The sequence below is a fragment of the Lissotriton vulgaris genome, chromosome 4_1 (genome assembly GCF_964263255.1).
Source record: "Lissotriton vulgaris chromosome 4_1, aLisVul1.2, whole genome shotgun sequence".
NCBI classification, from domain to species: Eukaryota; Metazoa; Chordata; class Amphibia; order Caudata; family Salamandridae; genus Lissotriton; species Lissotriton vulgaris.
In genome coordinates, this window is record NC_141691.1 from 1,578,863,798 (window position 1) to 1,578,891,246 (window position 27,449).

At 41.5% G+C, this 27,449-nt stretch overlaps 1 protein-coding gene across 2 annotated transcripts in view; it reads left to right on the forward strand.

Annotated features, from left to right (window-relative positions):
* Positions 1–27,449, forward strand: part of MTFR1 (mitochondrial fission regulator 1) — a 367,443-nt gene that overhangs the window by 149,264 nt on the left and 190,730 nt on the right. For both annotated transcript variants that reach the window (XM_086965807.1, XM_086965808.1), the window contains exons 2-3: positions 102–243; positions 23,798–23,896. In XM_086965807.1, coding sequence (XP_086821933.1) covers positions 178–243; positions 23,798–23,896 — 165 coding nt within the window. In that variant the 5' untranslated portion in view covers positions 102–177. The remainder of the gene's footprint in view (positions 1–101; positions 244–23,797; positions 23,897–27,449) is intronic.

Genomic DNA, 27,449 nt, shown 5'->3' on the forward strand with positions numbered 1-27,449 from the left:
TTGAGGCAAAGTAATCATGTTGGTTTTCTCAGTGAATATGGCACTTTATAAATCTTCTTTTGGGGCTCTTTCATGCTAAAATATTCACAATTTCTTTACAGAAACAATGCTACATATACACGTTTTTTCAGCTGAAGTGGTTACACGCTGCTCGCTGGAGATTTTTTGCTGTACCGAATGCTGAACTGGGTTATACGTCTAATTAGGATGGTTTTGGAACAGGCTGGACTAGCAATGGAATCGGTAAGTGTGGTAAACCATTTATTAAAGTAGGTTTTCTATCTCTTCCTATGATTAGTAATATATGGTTAGAATATAAAACTGCAACAAACCTACTACAATGTTCTTCAAAGTAAGTTGTGTATTATTTGTAGTCCATATTAAAATTGTGGTTCTCCTCTGCTGGAATCCTGTCCCCTACATTTGTGTTGAGACTGTTTTCTTTTGTTATCTAATGAAATACTGTCAAAGCTGTAAAAGCACAAGTAGGTCGTTTTTTCACAAAGTTGTAATGCTCGCATGGTTTTAGAGACAGCATTGCTAGCAGATAGAAGAGCCGTTCCTGCTCAGGGACACATAACTATCTGGTGGACCAGCTTAGATGTTGAACGGTCTAGATGTTAGCACCCCAACACGTGGAAGCAAAATAACACGTACTGAGTGCCCAAATAAATAATATGAAGACGTGTTAAATGTACATTGTGTAATGCATTTGCTTCAAAAGATAACATCTACATGAGCAATTTCTTTTACGCAAGACAAAGGTGTTGCGATTTCAAAAAAGAAGAGCCCGGTATTTTACACGGTATAAAGTCTGTTGTGTTTTCTCTTTAGCCGGATCTTCAGCTGGTGGATTGTTTTGAATGTTTCACTTACCAAGCTGTGTTTGCTTATCGCTTAATGCGCTCAATGAAAAGTTAAGTTGTATTCATCAACACATGATGAGAATCCTGCATGTGAATGATGCTCTTTTTTTGCATTAGACTTCTAGATTGGGGCCTATTTGAATCTTGCCCTCAGACACCATCGTTGGTGGCAAACAGTCTGAGCCTATGGATTCTTATAGGTGGTAAAAGCACAAAGAACAGATCCTAAGCCACATGACTCAGTGTGCTAGAGCAGAAACCTAAATTCGACATAAGGTTTGTCCCCTAAAGTGGTCTCATTTCCATGTTCCATCTATCCCCATGGTTGCAACTTTCATGGCCATTAATATTTCAAGGTCCATAAATATCCACAGTTCTGCAGTGCAGGGGTAAACGCAAGTAACTTTGACATTACTGCCAATTACTTATAATGTAAGGCAGACTGTTTAATTCGTATTGTAGCAACATTTTTCTAACCCCTATTTTGAACTCAATTAAATTTAGCTCCCTGCATAGTAACGGATGACATCGAAAGTTGATTAGTAACTAAAAGATTACAGAATAAATTTGCTAGAATGTGTTGACATGTCTGTACTCCACTGCTAAACAGACAACTGAACAATCTATGTAGGGTGTTTGTCCTTGGCAGGGTATGTCTTGGCAGACAAAAATAGATATGCACAGCCAGATATAATGGGACAGGAGGTCTGGTATTTTACTAAACTAGGCTAGTGACAATAAGTTTTCAAAAAGGATGACTTATTGCAAATGTTTTAAAATAATGTACAGAAATTGAAGAAGCTTAACATTTGCCTATACCTGTGGTCTGTGGATCCCTCAGGGTCCATAGGGTCAACTCAGTGGGTCTGAGATTGTTAAAGTATATATAAATAAAGCAGCAAAATTGAAATTGTGAAAAGTTTTTTTTATATTTGTTTGGGAATCAAACACAATATTGCAATATTTAAACATTTGTTTTGTGTAAAATTGTTTTTGTACATTGTTTTGAAGTTCAAATCATAGAAAACGCTTAAGCCGGGGGTCCCCAGCTTCCAATACTGACTCAGTGAGGGTCCTCGGATTCCATTACTGATTCAGTGGGGTCCACATTAGTCAAATGGTTAAGAACTGCTGGTCTATACTACAGTTATGTTAAGAGAAAAGCTATTGTGAGTACGGACTTTGGGCCAAGAAGTATTGGATAACATATAACTAATGTTCAAGCAGTAGCATTTAGTTTGCCTTATTTCGGATCACTTCTTTAAAACTGCCCAGATGTTGCTTTTTGCAAAAACGTTGAACTATTTGGACTTGCCCTGCCCCAATTATCCTTATTACATACTTAGGTTAAAATTGGATTTTTACAGGTCATTTTGGCTTACAGTCCTATTTCAATGTAAAAAATTAAACTCTGTGGTAGTATTCTGATTGTTGTAAAGTTTACACAGAAGAGGACAGAAGACTGTTGGTCATCCAACCCTAACCATAACAACTTAACAGTTTTGCAAATCCTAATAAGTCTTGTTAGATCGTACTGGAGACTTTTTCTTTTATGACCTGTTCTAAGGTAAATGGTTCGCACAGCATTCCTGTCTGTGCAGAATTACTCTGCATTGAATGTCGTGCAGGAGATTCCTTTACTGTTACCAAAACCATCTGAGTCAATATGTCATACCAACCATCCCACTCTTGATGTAAATGTATTCCGTTGAGATATTTACTTAAGGGTATTTGTGGCGACCTCCACTGTATAACCCCAGCTCAACATAACAGCTCCCTTGTTGCTCATAGACTCTGACATGACAATGAGGGCATTGACCCATATCATGGAAAATTAATTCTGTTGAGGAGATAACCATTTGTCTTCTTGAGTGTGGAACCTTTGGCAACCTAAGCTCTAGTACAGGTAAGCTGTTGGTGATTCAAGATATTCTGTCTTGGTCGGTTCATAAAAGTCATGCTCTCTTCTGGTATAACTTCAAGAAGAGTTTTGTTTGACAATTTTTTGCAACCCTCAGCCATGCTCTTCTGGTGGTCTTCAGAGTTAACATCTGTAGACTGAAGCCTTTCTCTTAAATTACGTTTTTCATTTGTACTCTTCTTTTTGAGGAAATGACAACCAGGGCTGTATGGCTTAAAAATCTATCTATCTATCTATCTATCTATCTATCTATCTATCTATCTATCTATCTATCTATCTATCGCTTGTTAATTTGTGGGACAGAAATTAGGCTACCATCCAAAGGTTAAAAATACCTGGACTACATTTCCCATAGTGCTGTGCTGTCAGTGTACAGGCCCATCAAGGGGCGGGAATAAGAGCACTATGCGAACGAATCCAGGAGTACGCATTCACCTAGCGATTGCCTCTGAGGAAGAGAATTCGGAACACGTCAGGCTCTCGCACCAGTGACTGTCTGATTGAAACTGCCACCAGCGCCTGCTTGTACCCTGCCATTAAAGGTTTGCCACCTTTCAACCGTGTTCGTGTGCTGTTCAAATTGTTTGGGCAACTTGGAGCGTATATATATATATATATATATCTCCATCCAAAAGCACCCTTCTCGAAGAAAAGGCAGAGGCCAGTAGTGGGAGACACCATGGAGGAAATTTATTAAAGACACATATTAACGAGCGAATGCATTTCGGCATCTAGCCTTCATCAGCGCCCTCGATGTTATCAGCAACAGTCAAAGTGGCTTTGGCCTCACTATCAGTGTCCTGCTTCGCACGGATTGGATGAATGTCCGCCCCGCCCCCCGTAATGGTACAGCACACCTGAGGCACTCCTCGAAGCCTCGAGGAACTGCGAACTGCAAATCCCAGCATCCCATGTCCGGAGCCAGGTAAGAAGTGCAGGGGAAAATGCCGAAGTAAATGTTCGTGTACTCAGGATAGTGTGAAGCGCTGCAGAGGAATGTTCCATCTGACCTCTGACTTGCGAATTCCTCCTCGGGTCTCCCAAACAGCATACCATCCCGGGCTGGTGTAGTTTCAGCGGGGGCTGGAGACAATGCTACCCGCCCGGCGTGGAGTTGGATAACTCCCTCACCGCCTCATATATATGTATATCCCCACCTACAACCAATGGCTGGTGGGGGTAAAGGCAAGTATAAGAAAGGTAAAGTAAGCAGAGAGAAAAATTAAACTTCAACATTTGAGTTTCAATCGGCGGGATCTGCCCCCTTCCCTGTTCCTGGACGCACTCTATCGCTTTATTGATCACAGTCCTGATCATCCTTGTTTATGTTCAATTCCTCACAGCCGCATGTGTATGCTTGGTGTTCTGTCTGTACAGCCTGAGGTCTCAGGATGTTGACCCCAAGTCCTCTCCAGAGTTTTCAAATATCTTAGGCAAGAAAGCTCTTTAAAATCCCTAGTCTCGAGGGATATACAAGGGCCCCATACGTTTTCAAAGTGGTCGGCTTATGTCCCAGGGCCGCAGTGATTTTCTTTTTTTCTTTCCATCCCGAGTAAGTTCTAAAGTTTAATTAGCCAGAATTTGTATGCCAGAATTTGGGCATAGTGTCATGAGAACTTGCTTGGCAGCGCATAAGACCAAAGCCATAGCTTTTTCTACCTAGGAGAGCATAGATATGTCAAGTCAAAGTAAGCTTTATTCGAAATCACAAGGTGAATCATAAAAGCTGCAAAATACATCCATGTCAAAATTTTAAAACTATTTAAAAAGATAAAAACAGAAATCTAAAAATGGCCATGATTAAAAACAGTTGTTCCCTGCATAATCAATAACATTTCTACAACTGCTTCCTATAATTGATAAATGCCAGTAAAAACGAGACTGAACAGCACATATATACAAATTCGGAAGCGTTCGCAGGTACAAAAAGGCTGGACATCATTGTGCAAAACCTAGCTGTAATAACAAAGGTGTAATAAGGTGCTTTCTCAGGCCAGAAAAGTATTTACAAAAAAGGACAGTGTGCATGGTAGTCTGCGTGGAAATATCATCACATTGGCATTTCATCAGGTCAGGCGACCAGTTGTTAATGGTAGAAAAGCTGGTGAGGTGATGGAAAATATCCGGGTCAACACAAACCTATGACGCGGGTTGTACACATTAGGTAAGTAAACTGCATGTGGTAACTAGTCCGAATCATCTGATTCTTCAGAAGAGAGGGTTTTGTCATTTCTAAAGATAGTCTTGATTCCTCCTGTAATGATAGACATTTCAGTTTATGGGCTATTTGAATGGTAATCAAGCACTCAGGATGGTCAAAAAACTCAGGATGACCGATGTCTGCCAAGAAATTGTGCTCACATTTATTATATAGGTATATTAGAAGCCAAGAATGATATGGCAGGGAATCGTGGTGTTTCCAGTTTTTAAGAAAAAGTGTTTATACGGCTCAGGATCTCCTTCCAATATCTACTTATTGCCATAGCAGTTGGGTCGTTATACCCATTCAACCAGCACCTTCTGGATTTTGTGAGAATTTGTGTATACATGGTAAGATATAGTAACAATTATGGATGTTTTCTAACATGGCATCCTTGCCCACCACACTCTCTGCTGAGGTGCATGCTCTGTAATAGATACTGGCCCATTCCTCTTCTGAAAGGGCATAATCTTGCTCTACTTCCCATAATTTGTGTGTAGTGGTCTTCCCCGGTGCTGAGGGAGGGTCTTCTTCTAAGGAACTTATAATGGTCTGATAGTAGCTGTTGGTCATCTCTCTTGATTATGACCAATTTTTCAAAAGGGTTAATGTGCCTACTAGTGCAGGGCTTAATTGAGGCCTGAGTGACCCATTGCCTAGTATGCTAATACCTCAGTTTTTCTTTTTCCAGGACTCTAGTGTCTGCCTTAATCAGTTAAAAGGATTGTATCTGGGCTGCTTTTCGCATACTTATTGTTCTTTTACACTTTACTTCAGACACCACAGGCGTGTATCCAGGGTTCTCTATGATATGTGTCAGTGGGATTTGCATGGAAGCAAGTCCCCTGCATGCATGCCCCCTGCCCCCGTCCCAAGGTTGTACTGTGGATCTAGTGACAGGGGAGGAGTGGAGCTCCAGTACTCTGCTCAAGCATGACACCTTTCACAGTGGATCCTAGTGATTTGTTGATCTGTGATGCACCAGTGCTTTTCAGATTCACTTTTGTTCCTTCCCATTATCTGTCTTAAGTTGTGCCGTGAGATAGTTGGTGAGATGGTATAGTCCCAAGTGACCTGCCTTCTAGGACAAATATACCTGTTTCCTTGCTAATCAAGCCTTTAAACCCTTCCAGATATAGATCTGCAGTTTATCCAGGATCTATTTAGGGGCTGCAGTTGGGAGAGTTTATAACACATAAAATTGGGAGAGTTTATAACACAAAGTATTTTGGGCAGATGAGTAGTTTTAACCGCTTGAATTCTGCCCGGTCAGGCTAGACCAGAAATGCCTTAATTAGACGTCTTTAATGGCTTGGGCCAGTAGTTGGGAGCAGTTGAGGGCTGCTTCATTTTCTTGTGAGGGTCACATTTTAATCCCCAAGTATTGAATATGTTGCTTCCAGTAGACAAAGATGATGTAGGCATCATCTTTGTCTTATGGGGTAGATATTATCAATATCTGAGAATTCTTGGGGTTTCAAGCCTGATACCTGCCCAAAAAAGGTTAAGCCAGTCAGTAAGCCTGGGATTGAATATTGCTGGTTTGATAAAGTAGAGTCTACTTTTATCCATGCTTGCCAACTGAGATCCTCACAGTCTTAGTGCTGGCCATACTTTTGTCTGCCAGGGGCTCAATGTAAAGTGCAAACAAAAGGGAGCAGCCCTTGCACACCTTGAAAGGGTCTGAGAGAACACAGTTGACCTTTACCCTAGCCAAGGGCTGAGAATAGCCACTTGGGATAACATTTTTGAAACTAGGACCTAGTTCTAGTTTGCTTAGGATACTTTCCAAGAAGTTGATAGTGATATGGTTCAGATGGTGAAAGATTTGTTTCCCGTTGCTACACTGTCTCTGGAATTGATCAGAACTGATCAGGGTATTTAAATGCCTGCATGAACAAGTTAAAATGTAGCACTAGGATGCCAGAGAGGATTTTAGCATCAACACTGAGGAGGGAGATAACCCCGTAGGAGGTGCGGAATGATTAGTCCTTCCTGGCATTCATTATCACAGTTATAACCGCGTCCTTCATGGTTAGGTTGCTAGATGTCTCCACTGAATTGTAGAGACTTGTTAAGATTGGGCTAGCAAAGGGCAGAAGTATTCTAAAATTGCGCTGAGTATCCATCGGGTTCAGGGTCCTTGGGTAGCTGAAGCTTAGCGATCCCGGATATCAATTATTCGTAATATTTTTTTGGGTAGACTACTTGAATCTGGGTCAGTGATGGCATTATATAGGAAGCTACATGGGGCTCTGTAGTTGACTCCGCAATATATTCAGCCATATGTAGTGCTGTATAGAACCCCAGCAAGGGATGGGTGATCTCCTTGTCCATATGAAGGCCTGGGAAATGACAGTCTGAAATACCTTCTTGCTGTGTATCTTGGCCATTAATTTGCATGCTAGTAGCGTCCCTGCTTTGTCCCCCTCTTATAGTATTGTTGGTGAGTGCCGAGCAGAGCATACTCTACGTTTATCCCCAAAATTGGGCTTCCCACTGTTGTCTTAAGTAGGGTTAGCTGTCACCAGATCTTGCGGGCTCCTGTGTGTTTTGGTCTATTTAGAGAGTTCTGCATTCCCCTCCAATGCGACCCAATTGTATTCTCTTACTTTAAGTTTTACAGAGATGACAATGATGTTACCCCTCACTACTACTTTGAGCATGTCTCAAAGCGTGGTGTGGGTTTCAGGTGTATTGTGAGGCTGCAGGAAGCTCTGTATCAATCCCCACAGCTCAGTATGGATGGATTCCCTCCCCAGAAGACGATCATTCAGTTTCCAACAGTGGCAACTGTTCGTCCCTCTGGAGTTCCTTAAGTTTATAGATTATCGAGACTGGTTGGAGAGGATAGAGAATCCAATGTCGACTTGATCAATCCTGGATAGGATATGGGTTGCACCTAGAAAGTGTAATCTTTGGAAGTGGGGTTTTGGAAGCACCAAAGATCTGTCTTAGGTCCTCAAGCCACTCTAGCCAGTCTTGGGATAGGGCACCACTTTCACCCTCTGTTTGCTGACCTAACTATTGTCCTATTACCCTATCCGGTGCCTAAATGTCTGCAGGCTATCACTTGTCGCCCAAGAGTTAGTGTGTCTCAGAGGAGGTGCATGGCTGGTGAAGTTCGTTGTAAGGTGAAAATCAAGTGGAATGTGTGCCCCATCTATACTTTATTCCTTGGTTGTTCAAGAATGTTGTTGCTTGTCGTAGGAGTTGGTATTTGAGAAGTGTTGAGTTGATCAAATCCTGGACATGTGCAAATTGTTACAATTCATGATTGCAGCCAGATTTCCGCTCAGACCATCCTAGCGGCTACCTTGGACTCTGGAGGGCTGTTTCACTCAATTTGTTATATCCAATTGGTTGTCCGATTCAGTCATCATTGGCAAGATGTGCTTTAACAGTCTTTTGGCCTACCCCTCTTTGGCATCCTTTTCCGCACCGTCAGGCCCCACTATGATTATGATATTTGACTTCATGGATCTGTAATTAAGGTCTTCAAGATGGCATTGTAGGTCTGTGTTCTGGTCCTCAAGGTCAAGAAATAGAAATAGCAGTTGCGCATTGTCAAAATAAAGTCACATTGTTATTTAAATTCTGAGACCCATGTCAATTTTATGTTGCCTCCCGTTCAAAAGCTTAGAAACCTTCAGAAGTGAATATGTATTTTGTGCTGGTGATGCTAGATTATAAAGCATCAAAACTTTTTTTTAAATCAGATTATTGAATGGACACCAGGATTAATTAATATTGCAGTCAAATTGAGATATTCATGAATCTTTAAATTTTATTATATATACCCACTTATTTGAATATGGCACCCAGAATTTACAACTCAAAATCAACGGACAAGTGTGAGAATTGTGGCATTCTAAGCAAATCCTTGTGCGCTCTGTTTCATTTGGCCTTCTTTTTTTAGTCGAATACCCTCTTTTCAGTTGAAAGGTTATTACCGTCGTTAGTAAAGTAGTTTGACACCCAGTGAAGTTGTAGATAATATTGGGGATATACAGGATAGACTAGAATCCAAGATTGAGGAAAAGGCAGAGCTATTTAAGTACAGCGCAGATATCCTTATTCGCCAGTTACCTTAATGGACTAACTTCATGATATTGACTAAATATTGCATTTAGATACCACTAACAAAATTCGAGAAACTCAAATCCAAAAGAACTGCATCTGTTCAATTATTAAAAGTAATTTTCATATGTATGAATTACCAGTCATTGAAAGGGCGAAATTGCTAGTAAAGCAGCGAAAATCTATAATATTAAAGAGAGAAGTGCTATGAGTTAAGTGAGTCAGTAGGCAGAATCTTGGCTACTCGGACAAGGCAACAAGAAGCTATAGGTATAGTTAGAGAAATTAGGGATACATCTGGCACGATTCGCTCAGAGTCGAACGAAATAAGAGAAGTCTTTAGGACATTCTACGAGAAATTGTATGACGAAGAACTAGAGGGCCGTGATTCTCAAATAGATAAGGAAGAAATGAAGGAGTATCTCCAAGAGATTCCTATAGACTTAATCAAGGAAGAGGAAGCAGATGGATTAGAGGGAGCCCTACAGATAGAAGAAATTAAGGAGGCAATATGGAATCTGCCCTCTGGTAAAGCAGCAGGTCCTGACCAAATCCCTATAGAATTTTATAAAGCATTTTGGGACTGCTTGATAGAAGAAATAATGAAGGTGATGCAATTGGCACAGCTGGGCAAATCATCATTTAAGTCATGGGGGGGCGCTGAGGTGGTAGTAATATTAAAGAAAGGGAAAAATCGGGAAGATCCAGGATCGTACAGGCCTATAACTTTACTAAATGCAGATGTAAAAGTCTTTTCTAAAGCATTGGCATCAAGGCTTGCAAGAGTTATTGATAAAATGGTCTCTAGCTGCCAACACGGTTTTATACCAGGGAAAGAAACTACCCAACATATAAGAAAAGTAATAACGTTACTCGATGTAGCGTCAGTCACCGGAGACCCGATTGCAGTGATGTTACTTGATGCAGAAAAAGCATTCGATCGGGTCTCCTGGGGCTACCTTTGGTTTGCTCTGGCAAGAACAGGCATTAAACAAGGTTTTATTAAAGCCCTACAAACTCTTTATCTAAAACCGGTAGCAACTGTACGAGTGAATGGTGGGAACACGGGCCAATTCCAAATAAAAAGAGGGACTAGACAAGGGTGTCCTTGCTCACCGCTATTGTTTGCCATATATATGGACCCATTAATTCGTAGAATAGAGGCATCAGAGATGATTGCTCCGGTAACAACACTCATTGGGCAGTGTAAAATCTTAGCTTATGCAGACGATATCGCTGTAATCTCTCCAAATCCCTCTGAAACTATAGAACACCTTGAATCTGAGGCGTTGAAATTCTGAAAGATATCGGGGTATAAATTAAATACATCTAAAACGCAGATAATAAAAAACTCATTTACCCCGTGTATAGACAGTCGAGTGGTGCAAGAAGGCACGTACTTAGGGGTGAACATAATGTCAGATCTGGATTTCTTAGTAGAAAAGAATATTAATCCTTTGATTAAAAAAGTAGAAAAAGACTTGGATAAGTGGGACAAATTGCATATGTCAATAGTGGGACGGTCGAACATAGTAAAAATGCTGATACTCCCAAAATTCTTATACTTATTCAGAGCAATACCTTTATTATTTGATGGTAAAATATTCAAAAAACTGTAGGGTATAATAAATAGATTTATTTGGGCAAAGGGGAAAACGAGAAGAGCCCTTAGATACTTGACACTACCGAGAGATAGGGGAGGCTGGGGAGTTCCAGACTTAAAACCTTATTACTGGGCGGCGGCTTTACAGAATATGATTGGTATGCTGGGGGGGGGGGAAGAATCAGAAGTGTGGAGCAAATTTGGATCATTAGCAATCTATGGATTAACCTTGGGAATGGAAGCGAAGGATGTGTTTTTGAAATTTACAGAGGCCAGTTATTATAAGAGGACGAAGTTTAAGACGCTTACAGCAGCATATGAAATCTGGAAAAGTTTCTCTAAAAAAAATTGGTCTGGGGAAATATAATTCGTATACGAGACTTTCACATAATCTAAACCTTCCACAAGATATCTTCTCTGGACCTATATTTGCAGAGTGGGAAAGTAGGGGAATTAGAACAATAGGGGATGTAAAGGGGGACCAGGGGATTCTTCAATTCTCAGACTTACAAGCTAGATTTAATTTAGAAACTAGACAATTCTTTAAATACTTACAAATCAGGAGTTTTCTTCTAAACAAAAAAGGAGGAGCTCTGGGATTCAGGCGGAACGCTATTATGGAGATAATTCAAGGAGGGCAAGATTGCACAATCAAAAGACTATATGCTGAACTGATACAAGCAAAGCAGGACGACTTCCAAAAATGGAGTGAAAAATGGAAGGACAATCTTAATATTAGCTCTGAAAGTTTTGGAATCTCTCTAGAAAAGGGTTCTACCTTGTTATGTTCAGCACCGCTACAGGCGCAACATTATAAAACACTTTATCATTTATATTTTACACCCGCTAAAATAGCACAATGGGGAGGCACAGTGGGTATTAAGTGTTATAGGTGTGGAAGCTCGGATGCTGATCTACAACATGTATTTGCTACATGCCCTCATCTAGACTTACTAAAAAAGAACATTGAATGTTTTATATACAAAATCTTAGGAACTGAAATTGTGTTAACCCCATGAACCATTCTATTAGGAGTCAATGTTGAGGATGTACGATCTTTTTGTGGGAGGGAATTTTTATTTGTTGCAGTATCTGTCATGAGAAACTCAAATCCAAAAGAACTGCATCTGTTCAATTATTAAAAGTAATGCTTCTACAATTTTCATATGTATGAATTACCAGTCATTGAAAATTAAAGAAGGTAAATTCTACATCAGGACAATTAATTTCAGCACTGAGTAATGTAATATGCTTCTGGAGACATGTGTTTAGCGACTCCCAGTCGTTTTGTCAAGGCTGAAAAACAGAAAGAGATAAATGAAAGTAAACAAAACCTGAGCTAAGAATAGAGACATTAGTAAATATCTTGATAGTGTTATTCATTGATTTGTTACTCATGCATATATTGGTTATGGCCACACCATTGAGAATGTGTGCATTCAATATAGAGCTCCATCACAAGTGGGGAACAAATTAGTCCTTGTTTTGTAATCTCAAATAATTTTATAAAATCCAGAATCTGTTCATATCGGTGTTATCAAGATTGTTTTCTATATCATTATTACATGTTATTACCAAACTTACATAGTTAAATAAATTTACAATTCACTCAAAACATGGCTACAAAGCAGTTACAATACTGCATCAAGAATCAGCAAGGACAATCATACAATGAAAGAATAATAAACATGTTTGTAACTTAAACTCCTGTATATCCATCTTTATTATTGTTTAATCATGCTTCAAATCTCACTAAGCATCAGATCAAATTTAAGGAGTTAAAGAAGATGTTTTTACTTATGATTGCCAAAGAGGTACAAGAGAAATAGAATACTAAAAACAAGTCAATTTGGCATGAGCCCTCCAATACACAAAATTTGAAGGTTGAAAATTCCTTCAAATCTGATATACCAAAAAATAAGCTCCCAAATCGTTTTCTATATTTTCAACACAGATTTCCTTCCTTCTGCACACACAGGGTCTAGAAATCGATAGATGTTTACTTTAAGAATAAAACTGTACTGAATATGTCCTTAGATAGGTGCATAGTTTCTGAGTTTGTTCTGAACGATCAAGACCTATATTTTTGATTACATACCTTAAATTGGTAATATCGAATGGAACGCCACCAAACTTAAATAATTGAATGATCAAGTAAAGTCCTTACGGAATCACGAAGACCTATGATATTGTCTCCATCTAGCTAAACATGAAAAAGTTTAGTATAAAATTTAAAGCTGGTCTAAAATGCAAAAATAGTTTTAAGGCCAACTATATTCCCATCATCCAAAAACTTGACAACAGAGTTTGTCCCTCACAAAAAAAGCAAGCAAGTGAACACCTAGACCATCATTATTTATAGCACCACGACAGTTCAAAAAGTGTGCCAAAAAAGAAGCGTGGACACATAGAGCCTGTTCTTGGAAGTTGTAAGCATCATAATTGCAGTTGCTCCAAGAACTTGTGATGAACCCATGTCCTTCAAAATAGAAGTATACAAAATATGCCACTTCAAAACAATTTTGGAGGTTTTTTTTTTTGATAGCCAACTTCATTAAAAGTTTCACAGCAAGAGGCATAGAATTACAAAACGTGGACGTCCTGTATACAGCAATCCAATGAGACACGGCAGCATTCTGGCGTAGAGATAGTGCATCATATTGACAAATCATAGTAGGAACACCATTTCCCCCACACCGCTGGTGTTTGTGAGGACATCAACGGGCCATAAAGATGGGTTTCTGTTAATGTGCACACCAGTCCTCCCCCCTATGCCAGCCCTGAATTGTGGGTTGTGCATGTTGCCTTCAGTTGCAACCATGTCTCTTTTGGCAAACAAGCAGGTTACCACCAGAAAGGTGTGATCTGCCCTCAGACCTCCAACATCCTGGGCCAGCTCTAGGGGGCGCCCCAGGACATTAGAGAGTACCAACCCACTTCCTCCCAGAAGGGGCTCAGTGCTGGGCATTCCCATGCCACGTGAAAGAAATGTCACTGGTAGTGCAGAACCCGCGCAGGAGGCTTGAGTGGCAAGTGTTGCAGTCGCCGCGGGGCAAGGTAGGTTGTGTGAAGATAGTTAATTGGACCATGCGCAGTTGTGAGGAAGTTGCTAACTCGCTGGGTGCCATGCATGCCTCCCTCAATTCGTCCTAATCGATGTCTCCCGCCCAGGTGCTCCATCTTTGTCTAGTGCGCTCTATGCCATCCGTAGCATGAATAACCAAAGAGCAGTAGATTAAAAAGAATGGCACCTTTCCCCAGTCATCCAAGAAAAATTTTGACTTCGAGGAGATTGTATTCAGGAAGTGAGCCATCTGGTAGAGCCTGCCCCTGCATGACACAAGTGAAGGAAGCAGAAGAACTGTGTATTGGACAGGGCATATCGATCCTTCAGGTTTTGAAAGGACATCAAGGACCTCTCTTTTTAACATCCCCCAGGTAGGAGATCCCGATCTGGTCTCGGGGAGCAAACCCCTCCAAATTAGAGACCTGGGAGAGGAGTTCTTCGCCATAAATGTGTCATCTCAGTGGGGTGCTGGCTCCAGTGAGTAAAACAAAGAGCAGCTCTCCAGCAGGTGATGGACACCCGATTGCAGGCAACGTAGAGGAAAGGTGCGCTCCGTAGAGAAGGTCCAACGGACCATCAAGACCCACAGCAGATAAGCAGGGTCATCCCAACCCCCGGTGAACCAGCCAATAATAGGAACTAGGTGGGCTGGTAGATAATAAAGATAAATATCCAGGCCACCATCTAAAGGGAATCTGTGCAGCAGCGAAAAGATTACCTTTTGCCTACCGCCTTCCCATATAAAAGCATTAAGTTTAGCAGCTCGGGAACTCAACCATTTGCGGGGAATTAGACGGGGGTAATTCCCTAAGACATATGAATAGCACTGTAGGCACACCATTTCGAACAGGGCAATACCTCCCAGGGGATTCAGTGGGAGGGTGGACCAACGACCTAGGTCACGGTCAAGGATCTGCAGAAGTCCCTGAAAATTAAGGCCCCAGGTCAGAAAGGGGACAGATATGAATACCATTTTTTATTTATTTATTTGGATTTATAGAGTTTTGTATAGGGCGGACTTTACCCTTGGGTATCGGAGCGCTTCACAGTTGCATATGGAACATTTGTGATACATTTCTATTGGCTATATAAAAAATGTCCTGTACAATATTTTCTTATCAGTTTCAACAAAAACGGCAGCATTACTATATAAAATAATCCAAGACCTTCTTATCCGTTTCAGCAAAGTAACAGTATTTTGTATATGGTACTTGAAAGTGTTACAGCGAACTGGAATATTGGGACACCAGAGCCTCCCTTGCGTGTCTCCCCGAACCTCCATCAGGCAGGACTTAGCCGCATTAACCTGCATACCTGTTGCGTCACCATACAAGCGAAGAAGGTCAAATAACTAGGCCCTAAATTTGGTGGGTTTCTCAAGAACCAAAGAATATCATCCACGCATAAGGGGATTAAACCCCCATCACTAGCCTCAAATCTGAGCATCACATTGCCAGGTGCTCTATCGCTAAAGTGAATAATAGTGGGGAGAGCGGGCATCCCTAGCGCATGCATCGTCCGATGGGAAAGGCAAGGGAGGATCCCATATACCCAGAACTTAGCGGTGAAGGAGACTGACCATATGGGGGAAGGTATCCCAACCCAGCCCTCTGGAGGACCCGGTCGAGGAAGTCCCAGGATACAGGATCAAAACCCTTGGTGAAGATGACAAGCTGGAGAGCCAGCGTGCAGTCGAGGTCTTGCGTTCGGGATAAAGCAAAGTGGACCCTCCGGATTCAGTGGCATGTACTGCGACCCCGCATAAATCCACGTTGATCATGGTGTATAGAGTATGGCAGTGCTTGGGTCAGCCAGGTTTGCCAATACATTCGCATAAATCTTGATATCAGTGTAGATAAGAGAAATGAGGCGATACGATGAGCACCAGTCTCTAGGAAGGTCAGCCGTAGGCTGGACCACAATGATGGCACAGTCCAATTCCGATGAGAAGGACCCCTGCCTTCACGCAGCTTTATAGAATATTAGAAGATGAGGGCATAGTATGTCCCGGAAATGTTTATAATATTCAATAGTGTACCTGTCTGAGTCCGAGTTCTCCTGGTCTGCAATGCTGTCATAGCAGAATGTATTTTCTAGACAGGGAGGGCTTGGTCAAGCTCTCTAGTCAATGAATCTGGGATGGACGTGAAGGGTATGCTATCTAGAATAGAATTGGCATTCTCCGGTGAAGGCGGTGGATGCCCTTAAGACCGTTTCTTGTAGAAATCTGCAGAAACTGGGGCTATATCCCTCAACCCATCCTAAAGAAGCCTGGAGGAATCCTGGACTGCAGGTACCCCCCTGTCTGAATGCCACGATTTGCCAGCCAATGTAACAGTATGCCTGACTTTTCGCCTGACTTGTATACTTTGTGTGGAGGCCATCCAACACTGCTTCGCCTCATCCAGAGAGATCCGCTGCAGTTAGCTCTGAGCGACCGCCAGGGGCAGCGGGCGTCATCAGTCATGCTGGTGCAATTCAGCCTCTAAACGCATTATTTGACCTTCCAGATCGGTTACATGTTAGTCGAAGAGCCTCGGAGCGACACACGTTGCCCATGAGACGACCCCATAAGGAAGGTTTACAAGAGGCCCACAGCATCGCTGCAGAGGAGACCGACCTCACTTTAAGTTCAAAGAAGAATTACAGCTCCTCCACAAAGCAGCACAATCTGGGTGCTCCAAGTGCCAAGCACTAAATCTCCACATAGGGCAGAGGACACTGGGTTGAGTTCCCTAAGACAAGAAAAGGGGGGCGTGATCTGAAATTTCGCACGGGAGAATGCATACAGATTGCATGCAGAAGAGATCCTAAGCCTGAAACCACAACGAGTTGATGCACGACATTGTACAGGCATTGATGTCCTTCCTATAATGAACTTTGGTTATAAAGATGTGTCTTATAGGATGCCCCAAAAAGATGATAAACAAACTGGGATCGGTTCATCCTTTAAAGACTTAAAGGTCTGGGTAGCAAAAGGGAAACGTTTAGTCTCCCAGATAAAACCACTCCCACTGACCAAGAATTCCTCTTTGTTAGAGGATTCTAATCGATGGAACTGGTTGCATAGTGCTCTAGCAGCTAAATCCACAGACAATCCTAAATTATTTCAGCATCTTTAATAACCAATTGAAAATTATTTCATGGAACGCAGCCGGGATACACAATAGCCCAGAGAAACTGGAGTTTTTATTTACGTTGGGTGCAAACGTAATTTGTATCCAAGAAACCTGGTGCACTAGTAAACTTGATGTCAGAAATGACTATTTTGTGTTGGAAGTCCCGGCTGTTGCTTCCAAGAAAGGCCATGCTAAAGGAGGAATCGCTTGCCTGTTATCCAACAAAGTGAATTGGAAATTTGCTCAGTACATCGACCCTAGTAACCTCTTCCAGGCTATATCTATAGCAAACCTTCCCACACTTCCCATGAAGACGTCTGTTGTTATTATAAATGCTTATATTCCTCCTGGAGAGTGTTTTAACCGTGTGCTGAAGCAGGTATTTCAATATATTGGCCTCATTAAAAATAGAACTCCCGCCCCACAAGTCATATTAGTAGGCGACCTAAATTGCAAAATATCTAACTCTAGTATGAATCTTTTCAGAAATAGAGCAAAAGAAGAGGCGTTTTTTATACCACAATCTGTTTTCCCAGATAAAATCACAACTAGCAAAAGAGGGAAACTTCTCCTTGAGGAATTATCGATAGTCGAGGGGCTTATTCTAAATGGGAGATTCCCCTCCGATGTACCTGCAAAATTTACGCATAATTCCCATGGTAAGCCCTCTATAATTGATTATGCGATATCTGATTATGATATATTCCCGCGCATCTTGGATCTTATATTAGTTCCTACGATGCTGAGTGATCATAATATACTTATCCTGGCTATTTCTTTAAAACCACCTAGTACGGCATCATGGTCTCTTAATGGTGAAGTTACGGACTTTCATACTTCCTCTGGTAGATGCTACTGGAATCCATCTGCAATTGCTAGGGTGCATATTAGTTTGTGTAAAACCATGGCAGACCTGAATGCTTGGCATGGTTTAGAAATATCCAGTTTTGAAAAATTTATGCGGGACATTATTCTAGATATTAAAAAAGCTAGGTGTCCTTTAAAGCGGGTATATATGCCCAGTGCTCTGAGAACATTAAATAAAGAGATAAATAAACTAGTACGCGCCCAGTTTCTAAACAGAAACGGGGAACGGGAAAAAGAAGTATCTAGGTTAAAAAGAAAGAGAGTTAGATTGAAGGCGACAATAAAAAAGGAGAAGGAAGACCTAGTATGGATTAACCTAAGGGAAGCTGTAGTGCATGGCAAGATCCGCGAATTCTGGTCAATAATTGGGAAGGAATGTGGCAATAGAGTAATCCCTTGCTCTATCCCTATTGCTGAAGATGTCTGGTCTTCCTACATCTGGGAGCTCTATGGGGGGAATGGTATTATAGAGGACACTAACTTCCCTGATGTAACCTCTGATGGTGAAATTATCTATCCCACAGAAGAAACAATAGTATCGGCCATAAAAAATATGCGTTCGTCCGGTGCAATGGGACCGGATGAACTCCCCATGACTGTTCTCAAGCAGGAGCCTTTACTTTGGAGTAAAATTCTCTACCCTCTATTCAAATCCTGTTTTGAGACCAAAAGGGTTCCAGCATCTTGGAGGGGTAGTATTCTGATACCCATCTTCAAGAAGGGTGCAAGGGAAGTCCCCAGTAACTACCGCCTGATTGCGCTCCTCGACTCAGTCGGTAAGATTTTTGCAAAATGTCTCTTAAGGCTACTCTCCGACTGGGTCGACGAGAACAATATCTTACCACGCGAACAAACGGGATTCCGTAAGGAACATGGCACGTTAGATAATTTAACCGCCCTGCACGTAATAGCTGACAAGTATACGAAAGTAAGACGGGGATTTGTTTATGCAGCCTTCATTGATTTCTCCACAGCGTTCGACAGAGTAGATCGTGGAACGCTGTGGAGAAAATTATCCTCTCTTGGAGTACCCCCGTACTTGCTGGCGCTTGTCCGCTCATTACATACGGAAACATGGTGTAGGGTGCTGCAGGGGGGGGAAAGAGGTCTTTCGGACCGTATCTCTTCCCTTAATGGTCTAAAGCAAGGCTGTCTTCTAGCGCCCCTTTTGTTCTCCCTATACACGCAGGATTTGCCTACCGTGGTGGCGGCCTGTGAGGGCATTGCTCCAGTGATAGGGGGGGCTTCTGTTTCTTGCTTGATGTACGCTGATGACATTCTCCTCCTTGACTTGACACCGAAAGGTTTGGCAAATAGGTTGCAAGCCCTTAATGCTTTCGCAGTCTCCCACTCTATGAAAATTAACATCACCAAAAGCAAAATTATGTGTATAGGGGGGAGAAGGAAGTGCCGCTCGGAAAACTTCGGCTGGCAAATCGGTGGTCAAAAATTGGAGGTCGTTAAAACCTACACCTTTTTGGGGAAAATCATCGCGGCTAACATGAGCGAGAGGCCGCACATCGAATACTGTGCACGAAAGGCTATAGCACATGGCAATGGCCTCAAAACACTCTACTCAGCAACTGGCAAAAGACACTTTGCCTCTCTGCTTGAAGTATATAAGGCTAAGATTCCCGCTACCCTCATTTACGGCATTGAACTCATAGATATAAAACTATGGGATTTCTGCAATAAAATCGAAGGGAAACTTCTGAGATCCCTCGCATCCCTAAATACTAACTGCTCTTTAGCAGCATGCAGACTTGAGTTTGGGCTAAGGGGTAGCTGGGTACAGGGGCTCTGTGCCCTGGTACGATGGGTGGCCTCTCTAGCCAGAGCGGAACCGGGGACAATGAGGGCACTGCTGAAGAGTGAATTATTAGGCAACTTTAAAGAGTTCTCATTACTTGTAAAGAACTTCAGAAAAGCGGTGACTATTCTGAGGTTGGAGGAAGGTACTTTGTTCCAGTACTCTCTAGTACAACTAAAAATCCTGCTAAAACAGGCATCATGGGAACTATGCTTTCTAACCGATAAAAACATATTACAAGGAAAAGGGGGTTGTGATCTTCTCCTTAACTCATATGTTGCCAAAAAAGCAGTAAATTATGTTTTATGGAACTTACCCCATGGCATCAGAAGATTCTGGTTCCTTCTTCAGTACGATCTATTGCCACTAAATGTACTTCTCTCTAAATGGCACGGTTCATCTAATATGTGCAATTTTTGTAATACTAGTATACAGGACCGTATGCACGTTCTGTTGATCTGCCCAGCACTTCGTACTTTGCGCCTTAAATGGCTAAAACCTATCTGTCTCCGCTTAGGTATATCTACTCTAAATATTTTTATGCAATCTTTATACTGCCCTCCAAATGAAGTGTTCTGCTTCTTCATTTTTAAATTCTTCAAAAGTTTTTTAGATATTTATTGATGTTATTTATTTATTGTGCCAGCTTCTCTTTGTGCTTACTTTAATGAATGATTTTTTCTTTGGACTTGATCGACATATGTACTAGAAATATTGTATATAGATGAAATATAGTGTTTGATGTATTATTACTTGTATTGGTGGTATGTCTTTTATGTGGCCCTCAATGAGAGCCAAAACATAATAATAAAAACTTGAAAACTTGAGTTGATGCACGATTCGGTGTCCTGTGCAGCTGCGCGATGGGTATAGGCTTGTACGGTAGGGTGCCAGGAGGGCGCCAAGCATCGCAGAGGCTCAGTCGACCCATGGGACAAATGGGAAGAGCGAGCCCACCTACCGGGATATGGGGCCATGGAAGCGTCAAGCTCAGGATTGGGAGCTGCATTAAATTCACCATCCATGATAGTGAACCCTTGAGGAAGGGACAAAACAAAGGAGCGCAGTGATTGAAGGGTGGTCTGCAGCAGATGCAGGGGGAATATAGCAGGATACAAAATTATAATGTTTGGCTTCTAGACTGCCTACAACTCCCACAGAGCACCCCTGGGAATCAGCATGACACCTGGTAACTACAAGGGGGCAGGAATTTTGTAGCAGTATGGTCGCCCCTCTGGAGACACAGGCAAACTCAGAATGCAAAATTCTATTGTTCCCAAAGCAGCCTAAGAAGGCACAGCGCGTGCCCAGTAGGTGAGTTTCCTGTAATAGTATGACCCCTGATCTGTATCTCTTATGTATGTCAGCACTGCAGTGCGTCTAATCAGTGCTTTAAATGGGCCGGTACTCACAGGTACTGAGTACCGGCACTTCTCATTTTTAGCGAGCTGAGTACCGGTACTTCTTCACTGCCAAGGAGAGTACCGGTACGCAAGAAATGTTCGACCATTGCTGCTTCTAGTGCTGCTGAGCTCGAGGCAGTTAGAGCTGAGCAGATGTATAGGGCACTCTGACATCCAAAGCGCCTCTCTAGCCCGCCCCTTAGCAGAGCCACCCTGAACCATTCATCAGCGGCTAATTTGCATTATGCACAGGATGTGGGATGTCGGGATGTTGGAGAATATTCCGCATCCAGGCCCTGCTCTGTCAATCTCATTTGCACAGTCGCTGGCACTGCGAAGTAACTAAGGAATAATCGAAGGGAGTCTTGTGTGTATTTGTCTGCTTATGTGTTCGTGTTTGCCTGATATTGTGTATGTTTGTCAGAGAATTTAGATCATAGAGGAAGAGAATCGGGACACAAAGTTTATTTGAAAAGAAGTGTGTGGAATGCTCGTTTCTGTGGGTATGTGTGTGTGCACTCTACAAGATCTAAGGACTTCACTTAAGTTAAGCAAGTAGGAAGAGTATGACATTAGGAGGCTGCAAATTTTACAACAACAAGGAACCATTAACATTTCGTGTTTACCATTCATTTCATGTAATGAGTTAACACGTTTTGTTTAGATTAATATATTTCTCACGTGTTGTGGTATGTCCTGCAAGTGGTGTCAGAGACTCAACTAGCGCCATATTTTTAGGGGAAGGGGTGGGGGTTAATAAAATATTGGGGGGGGGGGGGGGGAGTCGTCTTCCAGCAATAGGCAGAGTAGAGCTCCAGGGGTTCTAAGAAGGGGTGAAAAACAACAAAGCCTCGTTGGCAAGTAAATGGTCTTTTAAAGACCAGTGAAGTACTCGGTGCGGCTGTGATAAGACAGACGCCAGAGAAGCCAGTCTACAGCAGCTCCAAAACTGTCTGTGTGTAGCTGTCTCATCCCGGGCTGACACGCAGGGGGGGTGAGGAGGAGGTGTGTGTGGGGGGGGGGGGTCTGAAGCCCTTTGAGCCCAGTGGTCATAGCGAGTCTGAGTGGTGTAGAACTCATTAATAATGATTTATGCCAGCATCTTGTTAGGTCTGGGACCACTGATAATTAGCCTGAAAGTGATAATAGTACTGTAGATGGCTTGGCTCTACTCATAGTTTACGAGCTCCTTCCATTATGATTTAGGGCTTGTTCCAAACCAGTCTTCACACCACCCTTTATTAGCATATGTACCTGTTAATCTGTACATATCCTTAGTTTGAGATTACTATCAAGGGCAGTTCAAGGGTAAAATGAATACTCAAGAGAAGTGTCTTTGTATCAGCATGTCTTGCTCCGCCTCTAACCCCGCCCACTAACCACACCCCTAACTCAATTTAATGAGTACCTGCACTTATATTTTCCCATTTAAAGCACTGGTCTAATCCGATCTAGCAGGCCTTTAACGTTCCAGGAAATAACTGTTGGCTTGAGGGGGGGGGGGGTCCTTGGGGGTGGCGGTGAAGGGGCGGTGGGGGGTTTTGGAGGGAGTAGTCCTAGCCAGTCATGTGAGACGTAGATGTATCCTGCCAGATACCACAAGATGCGACTAACCTCCGAGGAAGTATGTTGTAAAACCATACACGTACTGACGCAGTAGTGTCTGCTGCTCAGAACCTGAAAAGTTAAAACATTGAACCAGGCACAGAGGGCCAACTGAGTTCAAACCTTGTCCGCTGAAACATATTACGTTATTCATTGCTGACATTAACTGTACTCATTTCTGTATGATTCATTGGAGTAAAACATTCTCAGTTATTGGTGAATCATTGCTAAGAATAATTATGATGATTGAATATATGCAGTTCTTTAGAAACTCGTGTTATAAGATTATAATAGTGATATCACAATCAAAGATTTAGTCCATATAGACCAAGTTGCTTTAAAAAGAATCCGCATAATTTTTGAAACTTTGAAACGTAAAATGGCTTCACTTTGTAGTCTTTTTCAATGTGCCTTTATTTAGCAAATGTCCAAACATCCTGTAGATAAACTTGCATTAACCCCATGGCTGCTAGGCGTTTTCCCGTCCTGCGCTGGGTTTTATTGTTTTATATTGTTTTATGACGAGCTGGCCTTGTCATCCGCGCACGGCAGGTAAGCGCCATGACGAGCCCAGCTCGTCATTAGCCTCGAAGGGGTTAAATCACATTCACTCTAAAAATATATGTTGGCTTGTACAGCATTTGCATGCCCACTGCATAAATATTTAACAAATTGGAAGCCTCAGCACAACTAATTTAACGCCAATTCATTTTTCTCCATTGTGCTGCACAGTGAACCAAATGCAGCTCCTATTCATTGGAAAAACAAAAATTATACTTTTGTTTAGTTTTTCCTTGTTAAAACATGGAACTTTGGTTTTTGGTATAAGAACTGCGTTTATGTGAAACTACTTCAGCCCACCAACTCCGTTTACCCCAATTAAACTACAGATAAACATATTTGTCTCTTCTAGTTGCCCCTTCAGTTTTCCACCATATTAAAAGCGCTTCTTAGAAAGTCTTGAGAAGAACTGTACGTCATTGAAGACAATCTTCATGGCAGTTCTAAGAGAAACATGCCTGGTATCTTAGGAATGTGTGTACACCTTTTTTTTTTTTTTTTTTTTTGTTTTGTTTAAATAGTTTTGACACAGGTCACTATCTGAAAATAAGTTTCTAGCTAACGAATTGCGAATAGGTGTGTGTGGTTTTTTTGTGTGGTTTTTTTTTTAGTACATGTCGCCGCTCATGATTTGGATGCCCTGAATCTTATTAAAATGATGTATTGAACAATTATTTGTTTTATATTTTTTTCAGGTCCTTTGGTCTGGGAAATCCTATGGTTCATCCCGAAGTATTGTGAGAAAGATTGGTTCTAATCTGTCACTCATACAGTCTCCTAGAGTTCATTTTCAAGTAGGACTTTCGCCTTCTTTTTAGATAAAGATATACAGATGATTTGGTGTTTAAAATTACAAAGCATGTCTGGTTTCGTGATATCTCCGCTCTTTTTCTCTATAGTTTTTCCCTCTTCTTTCTTACTCCCTCTATTCAAATTGTTCTCAGTTTTATCGCTTTTTAGTAATTCTGCATATATTCCTTATTGAAATTGCTATGCAGAGTTAAGATGGTGAGTGAGTTTTGTGTTATGGCATTCCGCTATGGAAAGTGGGAGAGGACCTGTGTATAGTGCCCATAAAGCAACTAATTTTAGCTATTACTAGATTAGATCGGGGTTCGAACAAGAATGTCAGGATGAAAAGATTTACAAACGGAGTTTGTTACTCAGTGTAAATGTTTCTTAACCACTGTAAAATTTCAGACAATGAGAAAAAATTGAGCATTGTAAAAAGTGTATTCTTTGGTGTTCCTTTGAGCAGCAGGGATAGCTATACGAGGAATCTAATTCCTCGTGACAGTGAGCTAGACTACAAGTTTGTCTTTAAATTATATATACCATTACTCTAAGTTTTTATCCCAGCCCTTTTCATGTGTGTCACATTCTGATTACTACATACCAATTTTTTACTTATTTCATATTGTATTTGGTCTTTGAAAGTTGACATTTTTTTTACATTTTTCATTATACTGCAGTGCTTTAGTACGAATTTTTCTCTGTGTTTTGCCCAAGTTAATTTGGAAAGACGCCTGCAGGCTAACAAGTTGTGTCCCGATTTAAACATCTTTTTGTTAATGCAAAGGCATTGTACGTCATGAACAGTGTCAAGTGCACACATAAAATCAGTCATTATTCACAAAGATCACTGTCTAAATTTTGGATATGCAGATGTAAAGACTGCCGAAAACCCACAAGATGTGTAGAGTTTTAATACTATTATTCCCGTAATGCTTTGTTGAAAAAGATTGCACAGAGCCAAGTCCACTGGGGGCGTTTTTCCAAATAAAAGCACATTTGTTTGAAGTGAATTTTGAATGCCTGATTTACGGAAGCCTATGAAGAAGAGGCGTTCTTGCCTCGAAACGCATCAGCATAAAGACACACTATGGCATATGTGAGGCAAGCTGCAACGAGGCTAAAAGACCCCTGTTGGTGAAGAGTGCTGTTGAGTGACCTTTCAAATGCTGGGGCAAATTGATTAAAAGATGTGTAGAGTTGTAGCCTGAAACCAAACGGTTAATATGAGAATATCCGATAAAACACCACTGGCCACAAAGTATTTTGAAGTAATACTTCCAGTGCTTAATTTGAGCCAGTGGTTGCCGGTGGCTGATTCAGACACGTATTTTTCCCATATAAGACATTTAAGAGAGGGAAAAGCCACACTGATCAGAAAGACTGAGGAAGAGAAAGACGTCAAAACAGTCACTAACGGGATATTTCAAGTTTGGAAAGAAAGAGATTGGGAGCGTCTCGTCGTGAATTAAAGACTACCGTCCTCGGTATTTAGCGCGCCAACATTTAGTTACACCAGCTGCCAGCTTCTGAGCAGATCTTCGGGCACCGGAACTCTTCTGTTCACAAATTAAGCACTGGATGCTGTCCATAGAAGCAGTAACTAGGCAGACACAGCAAGCTCAAGGGGTCACCGGGTCTGTTGAATGGAGATCACATTTTGGTAAGAACCCCTGAAGTCATCTGTACAGTCTTCATAACCAGAGTTGTTCTTGAAACCCTCCCGGAATTATTTCTTTCCTGTTTTCTCTTTTATTGCTGATGATGCACCGTATTACTTTGTTCTATCATTTTACACAACAATTAATAACACTCGTGCTAAGGTATTGGGCAAACAAATGATCTGTTGTTTATTATAAAATAAGCATTTAGGGCCTTATAATGTATGCACACTGCATATTTTATAAAGAAGCGTTATCCAACAGAGAAAATGTATCTGCAATTTGTGTTCTTCCCTTTAACTAAGTGAACTGTTCCCTAATGGTTTTTATGTTGGTTACCCGTTTCGGTTGCCATTTCTCCTTGCCCTGTAACCGGTTACTAGTCAGTCAATTACTTTATTCGATACTTATAGTATAAGATCATAAAAGTGCAGATTAATACAAATTTAAAAACATCAATCAATCAATCAGTGCAAAATCAGAATTATATACATGTCAATATGAAGATAATAAAAACAGAGTTAAAACAATCGCAGATAAAAAACAATTGGTAAAGGCTGTTTAAAATTCAATCACTAGTGTTGTACTGCCGCCTGACATTCCCTGATTGAGTTAAGAAAGATGCCACTGAAAAGCAAACCATAGGCAGGGATTGTAAAAAGAACATTGCTACACGGCATTGTTTAAAATGAAATTTACACATCAGTGGGAGAATAAATCTTTTGCAGAGTTCCTTATAGAATTTGCAGAAGAAAACAATGTGTAAATTTGATTGTGCTGAGGAAACATCGCAGAGACAAGAAGGTAAATCATTCATGGAATAGATTCCTGCAGGGTGCGCCAGCATACACGGAATAAGATTCAATCGGAATCTAATTAGAAGGAATCTGACGGAAGTTTGTCACAGTAAATAGGTATGACATTGTCCCTTCCTGAGTCTTCGGACCTTCAAGGTATCATTTTACCTATACCTTTGTGCAGTTTATTTGCAGTCTGGCATCTGCTCTTTGTTTAAGAAAATGGGCTTTTAACTCCCGTCTTGAGATGCTCATACAATTCCTGGAGATAACGAATAGGCGCTCCAGACCTAAGGCGGAGAGAGTGGATTTGATGTTCGAAATCCCTGGGATCCTTTGGGCATTTTCCATGGATAAACAATCTTCAATTAGGTTTTGAGTAGTCTGAATAGGTTTCCTTCTCCAGATGGAGTGCCACAGGATAATTGGTGCCACAGAGATTGTATCAGACAGATAGGGGACCTCCAATTCTGTGTGGGCGATCAGGTTAGAGCAGCTTACAGGGTGACCCATTAACGTTTTCCAAAAAGTGTCCTCTATCACTTGGAGGGAAGACTGATTAATATGGCTTCATATGCCTGCCCCATAAGTTGCAACCGACACTGATTTAACTGCATAAACCTTTCTTACCATATCGATAAGCTTCGCCCCCAGTTTTTTTATAAAAGAATGGAGAGCAATGATACTTCTTTCTTGTGATAACCCCCTAGTGGCAAGCATATGGGACCATGATAGCTGCCTATCAAATGTTACGCCTAGGTAAGAAAAGGTATCGGTGTGGGCTATTTTTTTCCTGGAAACATAAAAAGTCGGGACCTTCCTATCCTTCTGACCAGTCTTTGCCTCATTAGTTTTCGGCCCTAATTTTTCCATGTAGGTTACATAGATATTTAATAACTTTTGTAGGGCCAGGCCCGTGCAGGCAATTAGCACTGCGTTGTCCGCATTGAGGAGGATTTAGATGCGGACATTGTTTAATTTTAGGGACGTCTTGTGTTGAGTCCTTCAGAGGCGCTTCTGCCCCATTGATGTAAATGGGGCGAGTACGCAGCCCTGGCGGACTCCTCTATTGATTGGTAACACCCTGGTGCACTTCC